We start from the raw sequence: 15923 nt of genomic DNA, 5'->3' as shown, positions 1-15923 counted from the left end.
TGAGCTTAGTTGTGACATCTCAGCCTGGCTCCCAACATCTGCTCCAGATGGGCACATGCCCACTGTCATGCCCGCCACACCTACATCTGTTTTGGATGTATTTCAGAAGGGGACATGATATTTAGGCAACTGAATAGCTCCCATAATCTTACAGATGTGCTACCAAAATGTTTGTAAACCAATGAAAGCCCAGCTAAATGTTAAATGTGTGGGTTTCACTTGGGCTTTCTGCTGTGTCAGTTTGTTTCTTGACTTGTGTGCCTGTAAACCAGTGCTTGAGTGAGGCTGATTTGAAGCTGGGGAGTGTAACATCCAGCTGGCTGTGTACAGGATTTCCTCATGACCCTCACAAGGGGTTCTTAACACAGGGTCTTCTCTCTGCAGGTTTGTGTTCTAGATCTGCGGAAGTAAACGTGAAATGTTTTAGAAGAAATTTCAAATGGACCAGCAGTGAATGTGTGGGGAGAAGCACTCTTCAAAACTATTCTTAACAGCTCCAGAACTGTACAAACTTGAACAAAGTTAGAGTGTACCGTGAAACCGACTCTCCCTGGCCACAGGTGACTTGTATTTTGTCCGTAACCTTCATCAAGGAGTAAAAACAGTCACTTCAGAGGGGGAGGGAATGGTTTCCACCTGGAACATTGAGCCTTGGAAGCATGAAGCCACCAGCTAGGCATTGCACTGTTTGGTTTGCATCTGAGAACTTGCTCTGATGGCTGGGGAAAAAAAAAAAAAGCTGTGCCAAAAAAATTAATAAAAAGGAAAAAAAAAAAAAAAAGAGAAAAAAAAAAAAAAGAAAAATGCTGTGATAAACCAAAAGGGAAAAAAAATCCTCCTCCATGCGGTGTTGTATTTTTTCCTTCCAATTTGGACACTACAGTTGCTCTCCCAAAGGACGTTCAAAGACCAGTTTGTACTGATGAAATGCTCAACTTTGTAATCACAACACTTTCTATTTTCTAGACTACTTTTTTTGTTCAGTGGTTTTTCTATCAGCTGGAATAATACAGCCTGGAGGATCCCAGGCTTAGGATGAAACTTTTGTTTTCCTTTTATTTCTCCCTTCCACTCCCAACTTTTCCTTCCTTTTTTATTTTCTCCTCTTTCTTTTTGCCCCCCCCCCTTTTTTTTTCTTTTCTCTGTATGCCCATAGTAGATGCAGCCAGGTGGACATGACAATGAAAATTTTTGACAGACTGCTTCTCCTCTCTTCTATATCTTCCTTTTCCTTTCTTTCTCTCCATTTAAAAGAAAAAAAAATCCTCCATGCTTCAGATCTTAGCGTCTCAAGGGCACTTTCAGCAAATTGTGTAATAAGTGCTTTATATAAGAATGCAGTGCTGGGGAAGATTTTTACAGGAGAAAGATGAATTTTAACAGAAAGAACCCAGTGTATTTTTGAAAAAAAAATATTTTTTATGTTAAACAGTTTTAAAAGCCTAAAATGGCCACAAAATGTAGACCAGTTGTGTAATTCAAGCGAAAGGAATGACACACAGGGAACATGAAAGGCACAGTATCCTTTTTCTCTCCTCTCTCAGAAAGTGCTGTAAGAAAAAACAATGTTTGATACAAAAAATACCAGTCCTTTACTAAAGTCCTTTTCCAGCAGCCAGCCATTTACTCAGTCTCATTCCATTTTTGTGGCTGTTTGATGATGTAAACTTATTCAAAGCGATGCAGAAGCCTGGGACTATAAATATAGCATTCATTTTCTTTAGTCTGTATTTTTGTTTGTTTTCAGTAACCAGCAGAAAATGTTTGTGTATCTTCTTGTCTCTAGAGATAGTTCAGATTTTGACAGAATATGGGTTTGGCTGCCTGTGGCCTTGCTTGAGCAGTGCTGTCTTCCACTATTCATTATTCCAGTCAGTCAGTGGGGTTTCACCACTGACTTTATGAGGCCAGGTGAACTGAAATATATTGACTGCATCTGTCACTGCTGAAGGATAGACCCTTGCCAGGCTCCTGTCCATCCACAGACCACACACACCAAGAAGAAGGCTCTGCCATTGCAGTGGGTGGTGCTGCTGTCACCATCTGTGTGCTGCATCCTGCAGGAAAAGCTCTGGGTCTGCCCTTGGAGGATCTCTGTCTGCTCAGACAGCTTTAGCCTTGAGGGTGTCCTCAGTGTGGTGCTCAGAAGTCAATGAATTCAGTAGATGCTGACATCATATGTAAGTTCTATCTCATATTATACACCCCTGTGAAGGTGTGGGGTGTGAAATGATCAGAGTGACGATGAGAGTTCCACTATCCACTTTGGACAAGATTTCCTCGCTGCAGCCGTGACACCTGCACGGGTGCCAGCTGAAGGCTGCGTTCCTCTAATTGAGGAAATGACAAATGCCAAGAAGTACACACAGGCAGAGTTTACTGAAAGTGCTGTAAACTACAAGGCAGCCTTGGGGTGGTGTAAGACATGACTTGACAGATCCTCAGAACTGGCTGAGACTGTCCTCTCTACAGCCTAGGCTAGGATCTGTAGGAGAGGTATACAGGCCACAAACCTCTTCACAGATGTAGATAGAACCTTCCTGCCCAAAGTCACTGTAACATGGCATCTTCCCCTCGGTTTGACTACAGCTGCTGAAGGTGTGATTTAATCTGAGCAAACCCAAAGCCCTTGGGCTGAACTGGTGGTGTGAGAGCTGGTGCGCTCCAAGACATCATTGTGGAATCTGAACACCATCTTTTCTCTGGAGTTTTCTTCTCTGTATGCTTGGATCTGTAGAGTATCCTAGTCCTTCTAGTGGAAGTAGTCACTGCCAGCTTCAGCTGCATTTCTTAAAGATACACCTTTGGAAAGGAGAAAAGAATGGAAAGAAGTAACTACTTTAAAGTGTTAGTCCTGAGGTAAAAACAGTTCTGTGGGATTTTGGTTACTAGTGATAGTTAGGCTTGTTTGTAATTTATCTCAAATAATTGGATGCCAGGCAGTATCAAGGATTGTTTTTGGCGTTAAATGCTTTTATGTGTTGGTTTTAGTTTTTTGCACCAAGAGCATGACTGTAGATCACCATGTGGCAGTTTTGCACTTTTTTCTAATAACCATATGTACCTGCTAATTTTAAGTTGCCACTTTTTAAAAACAAGAGGACTTGCTCCAAGAGTCTTGAACTTGAATACAAGGGTGTGATGTAGTTTTATGAAGCACGGTTTGGACAGTGATTTGGTTGCAGTCATTGCATGTAAACGGTTAAATTCCTACCCTGCTTTTTGGTGGCATTTCTGAGAATAACAAGCAGAAGTTGCTGGTCTGTGGGAGGGCAGCACTTATGGGGCTCTGGCCTTGCCTCTGTCCCTTGAGTGACACCTGAATAGGCCAGACCTCAGGATTTGAAGAGATTAATTTGCTCAATGCTGCATGACTGGCTGGCTCCACAGCCTGTGATTCATAGTTGTTCCCAGGATAGCTACTGTAGATAACAGGGCAGTGTCCGTGACGCTTGCTCTTTTTTTCCCATTTTTTTAATTTGTCAGAACACCACTTTACTTTCCTACATGGAGGTAAGAAGCCAAGAGAAACAAAATTTGAATATCAATTGGTTTGCAAAGCTTGTGTGAGAGAAGCTGCTGCTCCAGAAAGTTTTTATATGGACTGTCAGAGTTAAAAGCAGTGTATGCAAGGAGCTAAGAAAATTCACTTTTCTTCCCTTCCACAAGGGATCCTAAAGACTGGAAACTCCTGGAAGATGCAGTAGCAGACAGTTTTCAGCTGAAATGAGAGCTGTTAAGAAGGCAGGAGGTGCAGTTGCAAAGGTTAACCTTAACCTAAGGATGTGGTTTCTTCAAGACACGGACAGTGGGGAGAGAGAGGCTTTTCCAGGCTGTAGTTCAGGGTGGATGTCTCAGCCTAGACCTGCAGCACTGAGCTCCTGGGAGCTCTCCCTCCCCTCCAGCAGCGATGCATTCCCAGGCTGGCAGAGCCTCTCTGTGACTCCCCTGCAACAGAACTGCACAAAGCAACAGCCCAGGGGACTTAACAAGATTTCTTCCTAGAATTTTGTTTTATAGTTCTTTGTAACAGAAGAGAAAATGGAAAAGCCTAAGTGACCAAACAGGATTGTGAAACATCCAGAGACTTGCTGGATTTTTATTATTGCTGGCTGTCTGGAACTGGCCTGGAAGTGAAAAAAAAACCCAGTTTCTGAAAAACCACTATACTCTGTGGGTTAGAAGGATACTGAATCTTTTATGTAGAAAACACTGGGTCCCTTATGGGGCAATAAAGGGCCTGACTTACAGGGTTATACACACATTAACCCCATGCTACATCTTAGAAATTTCCTTTTAATTTGTTTAAAAAAAAAAAAAAAAGAAAAAAATAGCTAATTTTAGAGCCAAGTGAAGTGCACTTTGTCAAATGTAAGGGTCTGCTTTGTTTTTGGGTTTCTTTTTCTTTTTCCCTTTTTAATTTTTCCTCCTTTTTTTTTTTTTCCTCTTACTGCCTTTTTAAAAGATGTGGTTCTTTGTCAATTGCAGAAATGTTCTTTCAGCCACTCAATGAAATTCTGAATTCTGGCTTCTGCAGTTTTTATTGTCTGTGTCAGACTTGCAGCCAGACTTGGTTCTCATTTAAGCATTTCCCAGGTTCTGTTGAAACAACATCAACCCTTATTTTGTTTCTCCCCCACCCACACTTTCTTCAAATTCACCTTGTGTATTGTAGCTCATTTGTTTTAAGGAGAGAATCAACAGATCATATTCAGTGTCTTGAATAAATTGCTATATTTTGATATTAGAGAATTCTGTGCGTGTTGTTCCTTATTCTTTTCTGGTTGTTTTGCATCCTGTGCAGAAGAAATGGGGTTGAGTGACTAAAACTGTGATGTGGTGTCTCTGGCCTATGTGTGTTTGAAGACCTTGAGAATGGGTTCGCAGGATTTTGTGAAATACAGGACACAGACACTTTTGCCTCTAATTTTCTTTACTTTATTACAGATTACCAGAAACACCACACAATTTACCATTAGCAAGTACACCTCTAATAAATCAAGCATATATATGTGTGTATATATATATATCTATATGTGTATATATATATATATGCATATGTATGTATATATAGCTATTACAGAGCAATATCTGCAGCATTGGTATAGCAACAATCAAATATAGCAGCACCCAATAACAGTAGTCATGAAGTGTGTATATATATATATATATATATAAATTACAGATTACTAAGTTGTTACGACTGAAGCAAACTTGGCAGTAATACAACAGCAGAACACTTGTGACAGGTTAGTTACCTGTATAGATGGGACACCAAGCTGTAGATCTCAGAAGGGGCCCAGCCATCCCAGAGATGGGAGGATAAAATGGGCCAGCCCATGGACCTTCCCTGTGTGAGGGAAGAGTAGAACAGGCAGGATCTCCCTTCAGATGCAATCCATGTTACAGAGTTTGGAGTCAGCAAGGCTTCCCCAACAATGGTCCAAGGTCTTGCAGACCTGTGTAGGGAAAGGGCCAAGGATGTGCAGTGCAGGAGGAGAGAGAGAAGCTGATTTGGATAGAGAACCTTTTATCATAGAGGCATAAGAGAGTACAGGACACCACCACTTCAAGCAGCCAGTGGATGCAGTTATTTTCTGTTTCTCACCTGGGACACCCAAAATATGATCATTTCAGTTCTATTTTGGGACTTAGCCTGCTCTTGCAGTTGAAACAGCTAATGGAAGTTACCAATACATTCTTCCTCAGGATATCATCTCCTTTTCCCAGACTATTTTTCAGCTTTTTGGATGATGTTACTATTACAGTTCCTTGGAGTTGCACTTTCTGAGGGTATCTCAGGATGTCTCTGGTATCCAGCTGCATTTCAGAGATGATGGCTGTGCTTCTCAAGAATGCTTCTGGTCCCCAGGCTTATAGCTCCCAGACTGGTCAGCAATTTCCCAGAATTTTGGCAGACTTCTGTTGAGTACTTTTTCCCTTTGAATCAGGTCACCTTTATGGCTGCTCACATCACATGTTTACTGTTTGATTTTCCTGCCTCCCATGCTGTATTTATTGGAAGTTTATACAGCTGGTAAGGAACCAATTTGAGTAAGATTGGGTTGAAATACTTTTTAAAGTTTCCTGAAAAGGAAGTTTCTCCATATGAAATAACTTGGACTCTAGTTCTAATCAAGGTAAATTGTTAATTTTTCTTTAAGCTAGCCAGGCTAAAATTCAACCTTATTTGAGCAGTTGGAAGTTTTTAAAGAACTTCAGAATATTCCACTCATGCGAAGTTGTCACAGCCATCCCCTCTATCAGGAGCTCCCGTGGGCTCCTTTCTCTGCTTAGGTCTCAAGACACTGACCTCAAAGGATGCAAGGGGAGGGGATTGCTTAGCATTAACAGGCTGAATGTTGTGTGGATTTTGGTTGGGTTTTATTCCATGAAATGGTTTCCATGGTACTTGGGGGGCATTCATCATGAAATGGGGTTCTTGCTTTGTGACCATGTAAGAGGCTGAACCACTGACCTGAGCTAAGGCTGATCGTCCAAAGCCTTCAAAAGGAATTAGTGCTCAGAACAAACACAGTCCTGTGTGTCAGTCTCATCATCTAGTTCTGAGATGTTTAAGGACCCAGAGCATTAAGTTAGGATTAATATATAACATTTGGAAAGACATAGGGGCTAGAAAAGCTGGTTTGCTGATGATGAGCGCCTCGACACATCATACGTTCAAAAAAAGAGAATGCAATGCACTTTTCATGACACTTGTGTCAGTTCATGTTCTGACATTTGCACAGCACTAATGTCTTTGTAACAGCTTCTCAAAAAATATGAGAGCTAAGGAGACAGCTGTAGTGGGGCTGGAGCTCAGGGGTAGTGCTTATATGAAAGTTCTCACTTTACCTGCTTCTTAAATAAACACTATGTGATGGTCCTATTTTTAGTCATGTTATTTTCAGGCATGTTTTCAGACAGGGCATGACTGTCAAATTAAGATTCTAGTTTAGTTTTCCTGCATTTATCCTATATATATATTTACTTAGCCTGAAAATTATGTGACAACTAACACTGGGAGCATCAAGCAGTCCTAAACACTTGCTTCTCACTTCTGTCAGTGTGCAGTACAATTAAGGGTACTTTTTGAGCTATTTTGGGAAGATGTAATATTGCAGCATCTCACTCAAAACAACTCCCTTCCCTGCCATCATTCTGTGTATCATTTCCGGCCAAGGGTGAGATCAGCACTGACCATTAAGAGCACATGTAATTTCATACTGAAACTCTGTGGCATAAAAAGTAATTTTGGAGCCTTTTAAGTGAAGAAATTACTCACTTGGCAGGGATTTTATCATCATTGCTGACTCCCAAGAGGAAGGAAGATCTTTGTTTCCTTAGAGATAGTTTTTTTTCCCATTTCCTTTTGAATATATTCAAAAAACCAAAAGAATACAAAACCCAATAGCTGCAGGAAAGCAGCTATATCCTCTTTTATGGCTGCAAGGTCTAACATCTTTTACTTTCAAAGAAGCCTTGACTTCACCATGTAATTCATTAGTCATCATTTCAATATAAGAGATCAAAAAAAGATTCTGCTTATCACTTTCCCATCCTTCCCATTAAATACTGGGACAAAGTTGACATCCTCATCCTTCACTAGAGTAATTCATCACAGTCAAATGCACAACAGACAGAAATGGATTTGATTGCAAAGCCCTGACATTCTGCAGTTCCAAAACTGAGAATTACCTCTCTAGGCTTCTGAAAATCCTTGGTGTCAAATGAGCATGACATCCCTACATGTGTTGCAGTTCCTGAAAAATTCTGAATATTTTCTTGAAGGGAAACACAGAAATGTCAGACTCTTAGGAGGGCATCTGAAACATCCTGCAGGCCTTCCAGCCATGGTACTGCCAGCTGGACTGAAAAAGCTGTCTGCAGACACTACTGTCAGTGAGGGCACTGTGGGAAGATGACTGAGGGTAAAAAGTGCAGAAGTTACAGGGTAAATCCAGCTGCTACTCCCTGGATGGAGCAGGGTGAGCGTATCTGACCTCCCACACACAACGCAGTCTGAGGGGCACTAAATGGAGGATGGAGCAGAGGAGTGACCACAGCCAGGATTTGTCCAAACCTTTGCAGAGGGGAGAACTCAGTGGTACTTTCTAGCTGAAAAAACGCATAGCACATGACAAGGGAGATAAAGGAAGCCCTTGAATTAGCAGCCATGGAAAAATCCCTCTCCTTGGATTGACACATCCCCATCCCAGGGTTATCTCAGGTACTCTGCTGAAATACCCACCCCCAAGGTGAGTAAGGTGTGTGGCTGAAGTCACTCCATTACCACCCAAATATAAAGGAAAAGTTAAGAATGGGAAGAAGTCGGTGAATTATCCAGAGTAACTTCTGGGGTCAGTTGATGGGGTGAACCTGTCTTCTCCCTCACAGGGAACTCCTGTTGGGCAAGATCTGTATTCCATGTGCGTGGAATGATTTTCTCAAGTTGTTTTGTTAGGATTGGAGCTTGTCACTGTGTTGCTTTGAATATGTTTTTCCAGTCAGACACTATCCCCAGCAATCCTTGAGCCCTGATTTGTCAGAGCTTTATTAATAAAGAGTTATTCTGTAACCTGTTAATGTGAGTCCTTCGAGAGCATTCACAGACTAATCAAACGTTAAGAGTTTGAGAAAATCTCCCCTTTTCGAATGTCAGGCAACCTAGACTGCCAAGATAGAGAGAGATCTGATGGGAAAAACCCTCAGCATGGTGTTTCCTTCCTCGAGGCCCTGGGCAGTGGCTGCTTGTCAGCTTCTTTCCCAGAGGCTGGTTTGGGGAGAATCATGAGAAATTCGTGCGCAATGAAATGACCATGTCTAATCATTCACACACTCACCTTCCTCCACAGAGGATGGCAAAGGCAGAGAGCCTGAGCTTCAGTCAGTTCTCACAGACATCCTTCTTTTTTTTAATATCCCCATTAAAGGTCCAGGTCTCATGACTCGATCAAAGAATACATATCAAAGTGATTTAAAAACATGTAACCTTTCTAATCCACCACCATCTACAGTGGCATCCTGACTTAGGTCTGCTTCAGTACAGAGACATTGATGAAGACTGTAGTAAGAGCTATAAAAATATTTTCACATACAAGCAACCTAAGTTTTTAAGATAAAAACCTAGATCTCCTATATAGAGTGGTAAAAATGTGTTGGTACAAAATATTTTTTTTAAAAGTGCTCTGGACTCTGTACCAGAGTCTGCAAAAGATTAATAAATTGAGATGTATTTCTCCAGAAGCAAATTTGGAAACTGAAGGCGTTGTTATGGGGAAAACCAGCACTTCTCATCACTGTACAAGAACTGTACACCAGCTCCCTGGAGATGGAGGGAGCAATAGATTAACTGTATACATCACTCAAGACTCTTTACCTACAAAAAAACCCAACATTCCTGTCTGTACAAATCACATTTCTGCCTGCTTTTTGGTTTCTGCAGAGAACCAAGCAGGTGGGGAGAGAGGGAATAGTCTGTGCACAGCTCTACCTGAGACCTTGTCCCACAGCTTTTATCACCAAATCTCACAAAAAATTTATTTTAAAAACTACCACCAACAGCCTGATCTGTTTCTTGAGCCAAGTCTAACCTAGTAGGAACCAAACAGCAGCACCTCTAGCAGAAAAGAAGAAATTTAATTTTATTACATATTGCCACTTGAACCACTCCTTCCTATGTCTGAACCACAAAAGGGTTGGTGCTCATTCCTCCTTTGGTGGAATGATAAGCTGATAGGCTCCCAAAAAGAAATTAATTTGAGAGAATGAAAACCATTTTGCTTTCTCCTGCCCTATGTGGGCCTAATTCATTAATATTTTCTTTCCCAGTGCTTTACCCTGCATGCTTTGGGCTGAGGAAGATACTATTGCCCAGCAAGTGCTGTGTTTCTGGATTTTTTTCTGAAATGGAAAGTGTCATGTTTGGATTTGCCTTCTGAAACAAATATTATACAGCAGCCTCTTGGAGGTGCATGTAGTAAATCATTGCTTTAGTTGGTTGAAATAAAACAAAACCAACCAAACACCCCAACTTCATTGAAAAATAGCCCTGAAAAAAAATTAGAGAAGGCAAAGCATCAGCAATTTTATGAGAAAATGTTGCTGAAATTTTTGATAGTGTTTTTGAAGGATATTTGTGAGCAGTGAACCATGTTAAGATTCTATTTTTATGAAAATTTAAGTTTTCTTAAACTGAATATTTGTTCATCACTTCGGGTAGTATCTTCTGGGGTGCTTATTTTTTAATAAAATGCAATAACATTTGAAGAAGAACAACAAAAATTTCTAGAAGAAAACAAATTAATTTTTTGCTTATCCATCAGCAGAATCTATGTTCCTATGAATCTAAAAGCTAGGGAGTACTTATATGTGTGTGTTGTGATGTGTGTGTGTGCACTGACAGATATCTGAGTTTTTGTGTAGCTGTTCCTGAGTATTTACCAGTTCCTTTCACAAGTGTCTGCAGAAGGAAGGCAAGAGGCCATCCCACAGTTTCATAGGTGTGATTAGAATCTCATCTGGAATAAAGTGAATCCATTGACTATCTACAGTATGAAAACTTCAGAAAATATACGAAGACAGCACATATCATTTTTGTCTCCCGGTAATGTACCAATAAAACTAATATTTGAGGATGTTGCCATGAAACAAACAAACAAACAAACGCCTTTTTTTTAAGGTTTTACAGACCCAAAGCTAACAGGCTGGTACTCGGGCAGCTCTGCTGACAGGAGCTGATGCCAGGGGCAGGCAGCACCCAGACCATCTTCCACAGCCCCAGTGGGAGCCCTGAGCACAGGGCTGCAGCTGCCTGGGCTTCCCCTGTAAAAATACTGCCAAACTCGAGCAGGGGATATCCTAGCACCAAGGCCACTCTCACTTGCGTTTCTCCCTTCTTTTGGCCCAGTGAGGAGTGAATTCTGTGAGCACAGTGGAAGGGCAGCAGCTCAGGCACAAGCAGCAGCTCCCACTACCCCATTCCCTGTGAGATGATAAAGACCTCTGGAAGAGAGGAATAATTCTCCTTGTGGAGCCTTGTGGCTGCCTCTGTGTCTTCAGCTCACCCATTCATGCCTTTCACAGGTTTCCAGTTACTCAACATTGGCCTCATTTCCAGTGTAGTTGTGGAAGTCCTCAGTGACAGAGCCCAGCAAACAAGGGTAAAAGGCCTCTATTACACTTGAAGATACTTCATAAAAAAGTCTCTTGTCTCTGGTAAAAAGTATTTTGTTTAGGTAGACATTATTTTTTTCATTTTAAGTTCAGATATTAAGTTGAAGGTATCTGCATATACCAGCTTTGAGACTATAAACCCCCTGGGAGCTAAGGAAAATGCCTTACCTAGCCTCCCCTGTATTGTTCTGAGCGTGATTGCATTCCTAGGGGATGGCTGTCTGCCTGACATGGGGCATTAGCAGAGCAGGGCTGTTACCCAGAGCACTCAGTGTGGCTGGGGGAATGATCAAGTCTTGAGGAAAGGGCTGGTGAGAAGAACTCTGTGCTCCCTGTCACATGCTGCCACAAGACCAGAGGCGGGGTGGACGGATGTTTCATTGCCACTTCAAATGTGGTGCTCAGTTGAGTGCTTTTGCCTGAGGAGGGACTTGTGTTGTCTTTTTTTTTTCTCCTCCAGAAACTTCACTTGAGATCTGCTGTAGCAGCAAACCAGGCCAGATGCTATCACGTGGCCACAGCTGCAATGAATGGCTGCCAGTGTTTTCATGCTGTCCTGAGTCTTGGTGCCCTCTGAGGGGGGAGGATGCTGCAAGGACACCCCACCCAACACAGCTGGCTCCTCACAAGGCACGAAACCAACCCCACTGTGCTGTTTTACACCCATGTCTTTAAAATGTGCCTTTTTCAGTAAGCACAGTAACACCCACCATGTGTCTGGTTCTGCACGCTCTCAGGACTTTCCAGGAGGCACAAATGGGTGGGTACCTCTGTGGAGCCTGCTGGAGGACAAGGATCCAAGGCCTCCAATTACCGTCTAAGTCCCTTTCAGCTATGGAAAAGCTGGTGAAAAACTAGGATAGGACAAGGCTTCATCAACAAAGGTTGTCTTTTGTCATTCTCCCACTCTCCAGAGGGAGGAACACACCTCAATCCCTCATGGTTCTTCTCCAGCCCTTAAGACCCATTTTCCTACCCACAGAATTGAGGGCCTGAGTTTCATCCCAGTGGGACACCAAGGCACAAAGAGACCCACGGTGCCCTTGGTTCTGCCACATGCCACAGGATAGAGCCCAGGGCTATCACGAGCCACCACCTTGCCAGCCTTCTCATCTCCAGGCACTAGCTTTGCAAGGACACAAATGTTCCCTGTGGAGAAGCCTGAAAGCCTCAAAAGCTTCTTGCTGCCCCAAAATGTGATGAAACCCATCAACTAAGAGATGCTGGAGCAGCAAGAAATCTTCCCCATCACTTTCATCACTGAATACTTTCCCTATAGCTGTATGGTTGAATTTTGTCAGCCCATTGAAAACTTTGCCTACACAACCCCATGTGACTCTAGTGCTCTGAATGATTAAGAGTTTGATTAGAAAGGTGCAGCAAGAGAACCAACTTTCCATACAGCTCACAGCATATCCTAGGGAATATTAACCAGGAAAACGGATTCATGCCTGCAATCCTGGACTTGGCTCTGTGCCTTACTTCCCTTTCAGCTGCATTGCATGTTCTTCAGCTGGCAGTTTCAATGTCCACACATGTGCATGTCAGTTCCTTAAGAAATTAATAACCAGACATCATGTGACCTGTCTTATGTCAACCACCATGTGGTTTAGTGATCTTCCTCTGGGATTTCTGCAAACTTCAGATTCCATAAAAATTAAAAAATTTTTGGAGATTACATAACTTGTTATCATGGATACACAGAGGCAAACACTGAAGTCAAGTATGGTTATTGAGGGGATGGGGAATCACATTTAACATTTCACTTTCTAGCTCCATGTATTTGGTCTACCAGAAGAAGGGCTTAATGAAAGACGTAGTTAGGATTTTGTTATTCAGACATGTGGTGCACCTCATAAATGCAGAGCTGTGGTATGCAAGAAATCTGCCTATTCATGTTGTTTATTATTTTATTAGTGCTCATATTTCAGCTTTGCAATTAGCCTAAACATCTGGCCAAATAAAATAGTAATTAAATGTATGAGGCTGGCAGGTCAAATACAGTTCCATATGTCCTCTTCCTCCAACAGAAAACAACCAGTAGTGTTTAAGAAAGTACTGCAGGATGTGAGAAAGCACTTCTCCCAGAAGTTTGAATTTTATCTTTGTGCTTAAAAATAAGTTCTGTTGAATACAGAGAGAACTTACTGTGTGTGGTTGGATTTGATAAGTTGTCTGGGAGGCCAAGGAAGTGTTTAACAGAGGCAATACTCCCTGTATGTACAGATATCCTCTTTATGTGATTCTACTACACTAATTATATTTCAGTGCATGGATTCAACTACCTTTTGATTTTAATTAACATTTTCTCCCTTTGATAAATTTAGGGAGGCTTTGTTGTACTCTAATACACCCAAAATACAAGAAGCTATATAGTTGACAACTGTATTATTATAGTTGACAGCTGTACTCATGAAACAACATTTTAGCTACATCTATTTTATCAGACAGTATCTGCTCCAGTTTTACTTCTGTTTACTTCTCCTCTGAGTCACACCTTGCTGTCCCAGAGGAACAGCTGTCCTCCTGCTCAAGGAGGGAAGAGCTGTGTGACTGTGAGTCCCTCCCTCGGTGTCAGATGAAGACCACAGACTCTGACTGTACTGATGGACTTCAGTATTCACAAGAGCTCTCCCTTGTTAACCCAAGCCATGCTTGAAACACATCTTAGGAAACAAATATGCAGGCCAGACACAAGCACTTCCTGCATTCACCAGGGCAGCCCTCATGACAACTAGTCAGATACAAATCATCATCAGAATGAAAGCTAGGATGTTTTTCTGTGTGCTAATAAGCACAAGGGTCCCCCAGCGGTGGGCAGCACACTCAAGAAGGCAGTGCTTGTGTTGGTGTCAGAGCTGTGCTCTCCAGGATGTGGTGTCTGTAGTTTGCCCTTGCTGACCCTTGGAGGACACAATTTCCCTCAAGATGAAGCTGGCTGTGGTGGCCTTTGGCTGCTCCCTCACATACGTGCAGCAAGCACATGGAGTGGGGACAGCCAGGAGATGGACCTCAGAAATACATTCCCGGTGGGAAGGGAGGGGCATCTGCTGCAATCCTTGAAGAAGACAATGCTTTGCCTGAATTGTTGAATAGTGAGGCAAGAAAAAGGTTTGTGTAAGGTGAAATCAAATGTGGTCATGGTTACACATGAGTAGGATCAATTATCATCCAATTTTATGCTGTGAAGGAATGCCCCCGAACCTCCACTGGAGGCTAGGAACAGCAGGTAAGGAGCTGCTTCATACATACTTCTTTTATATGTCAAAACCCACTGTCAGTGTGCTCTGCACTGCTCCATATCAATTTCTAGATACATCAAAATTAGGTCAGTTTTGTTTCATAGGCTCTCAGATGAGTCCTGATTTTTCCTGATGACATCCCACTAGATTAGTAATACACAGACACACCATACTCACCCCAACCACAGCCTTGAAAGAACAAGAAAAGGAGAGGAGCAAAGCCCAGCCCTTGCAGAAGGCTGTCCCAGAACAGGAGTGCTCCAGTGCCAGCAGCCACCTGGCACTGCTCAGGGGTTGCTCACAGCTTTGGGGGGCCAGGACTGGGGCATCCCTTCTGTCCCTGTGCCACACAAAGGCCTGGGGCAGTGAAGGGAGGGAGGGATTAGTCATTCAGTCATCTCACATCTTGCTACATCCTGTCACCTCCCAGGTGCTTTCCTGCCACATAATTATTCCAGTGAAGCCAGAGATTGTTTATTTTGGTTTAAGGTTTTGCAGCTTGGTCCACACCACAAAGTATGAGAAGGTTTACTAACAATTCCACCTCCACCTTTTTCCTGCTCTTTTGACCCCAGTTGTGATGAATATTGCACTGAAAAATGGTCTCTGTTTCAAAAGGCTCAGTTAATCTGCTCATAAGTCCGTGTGCTGTCTCTTCGTTCTTTGGTAGGTAACAAATGACTGTGATGAAAGGAAAGGGTCTGGTGATCTGCCAGTAGTTCTGACAAGGAGAGCAGCAATAAAGAGCCATAAAGCCACAAAGGTTTCCAAAGGGCACGGTGTAAAATCCTTACTACAAACCAACCACAACTCTGTAATGATCTGCCTAAATAGCTGTCCAATCATTGTTTAACACTTTTGTATCAAACAATTAGCTCAAGAAGCTGGTTTATTTTAATTAGCCAATCAATATTTTTCAGTATTGTTTCTGTTGATCCTGAATTTCTAACCTTCCTGAGACTTCCCTGAGTAACCCAGGAAGTAAAGCTTCATGTTATTTTTGCATTAATCTTTCAGCTGTCTTAATCTTTTTAATCTTTTTTTTTTTTTTTTACAATAGCTGAAACTGGACTATGTTGGAAAAGAAAGGTGGAAACAGCCAAGAAAGTTCAGCCAAAGTGGATGTGAGCAGGATTTAAAGCCCAGCCCTGGTGACATGCTGAAGAAGAGGAGGGCAGTTACTCGGCTCAAGGGGCTCCCACCATGCCACCATTCCGACTGCTCTGTAAACTGCTTCCAGCACAACCAGACAAATCATATCACTTCTACTTTTGATACTAAGTCAAAAGCTTATTGTAGACATGGCCATCATTGTTTCTTATCTTTCGACCAATCTGGGGAATTGTTTGGATGTAGGTACCTAGGGCACTGCACAAAGAGATGTATCTGAGAAGATAAGGAAAATGGATTTAATGTCTGTTCATTCAGCACATGAAGGTATAAAACAGAGTACTCCTCAGAGAAGGGATTATTGGTTCTACTTGTTCTGTTTTATGATGACCACTC

General features: G+C 42.2%; 1 protein-coding gene across 11 annotated transcripts in view; it reads left to right on the top strand.

The window, feature by feature from the left end:
- TBL1X (transducin beta like 1 X-linked) overlaps positions 1 to 4752 on the top strand; it is a 192534-nt gene extending 187782 nt beyond the window's left edge. For all 11 annotated transcript variants that reach the window (XM_086880134.1, XM_086880136.1, XM_086880135.1 and 8 more), the window contains one exon: positions 385 to 4752. In XM_086880134.1, the coding sequence (XP_086736260.1) occupies positions 385 to 411 (27 nt within the window). In that variant the 3' untranslated portion in view covers positions 412 to 4752. The remainder of the gene's footprint in view (positions 1 to 384) is intronic.
- Positions 4753 to 15923: the final 11171 nt, after the last annotated feature.

The sequence above is a fragment of the Cyanistes caeruleus genome, chromosome 3, assembly GCF_971803275.1.
Source record: "Cyanistes caeruleus chromosome 3, bCyaCae1.hap1.1, whole genome shotgun sequence".
NCBI lineage: Eukaryota > Metazoa > Chordata > Aves > Passeriformes > Paridae > Cyanistes > Cyanistes caeruleus.
This window is presented reverse-complemented; position numbering and strand designations above follow the sequence as displayed.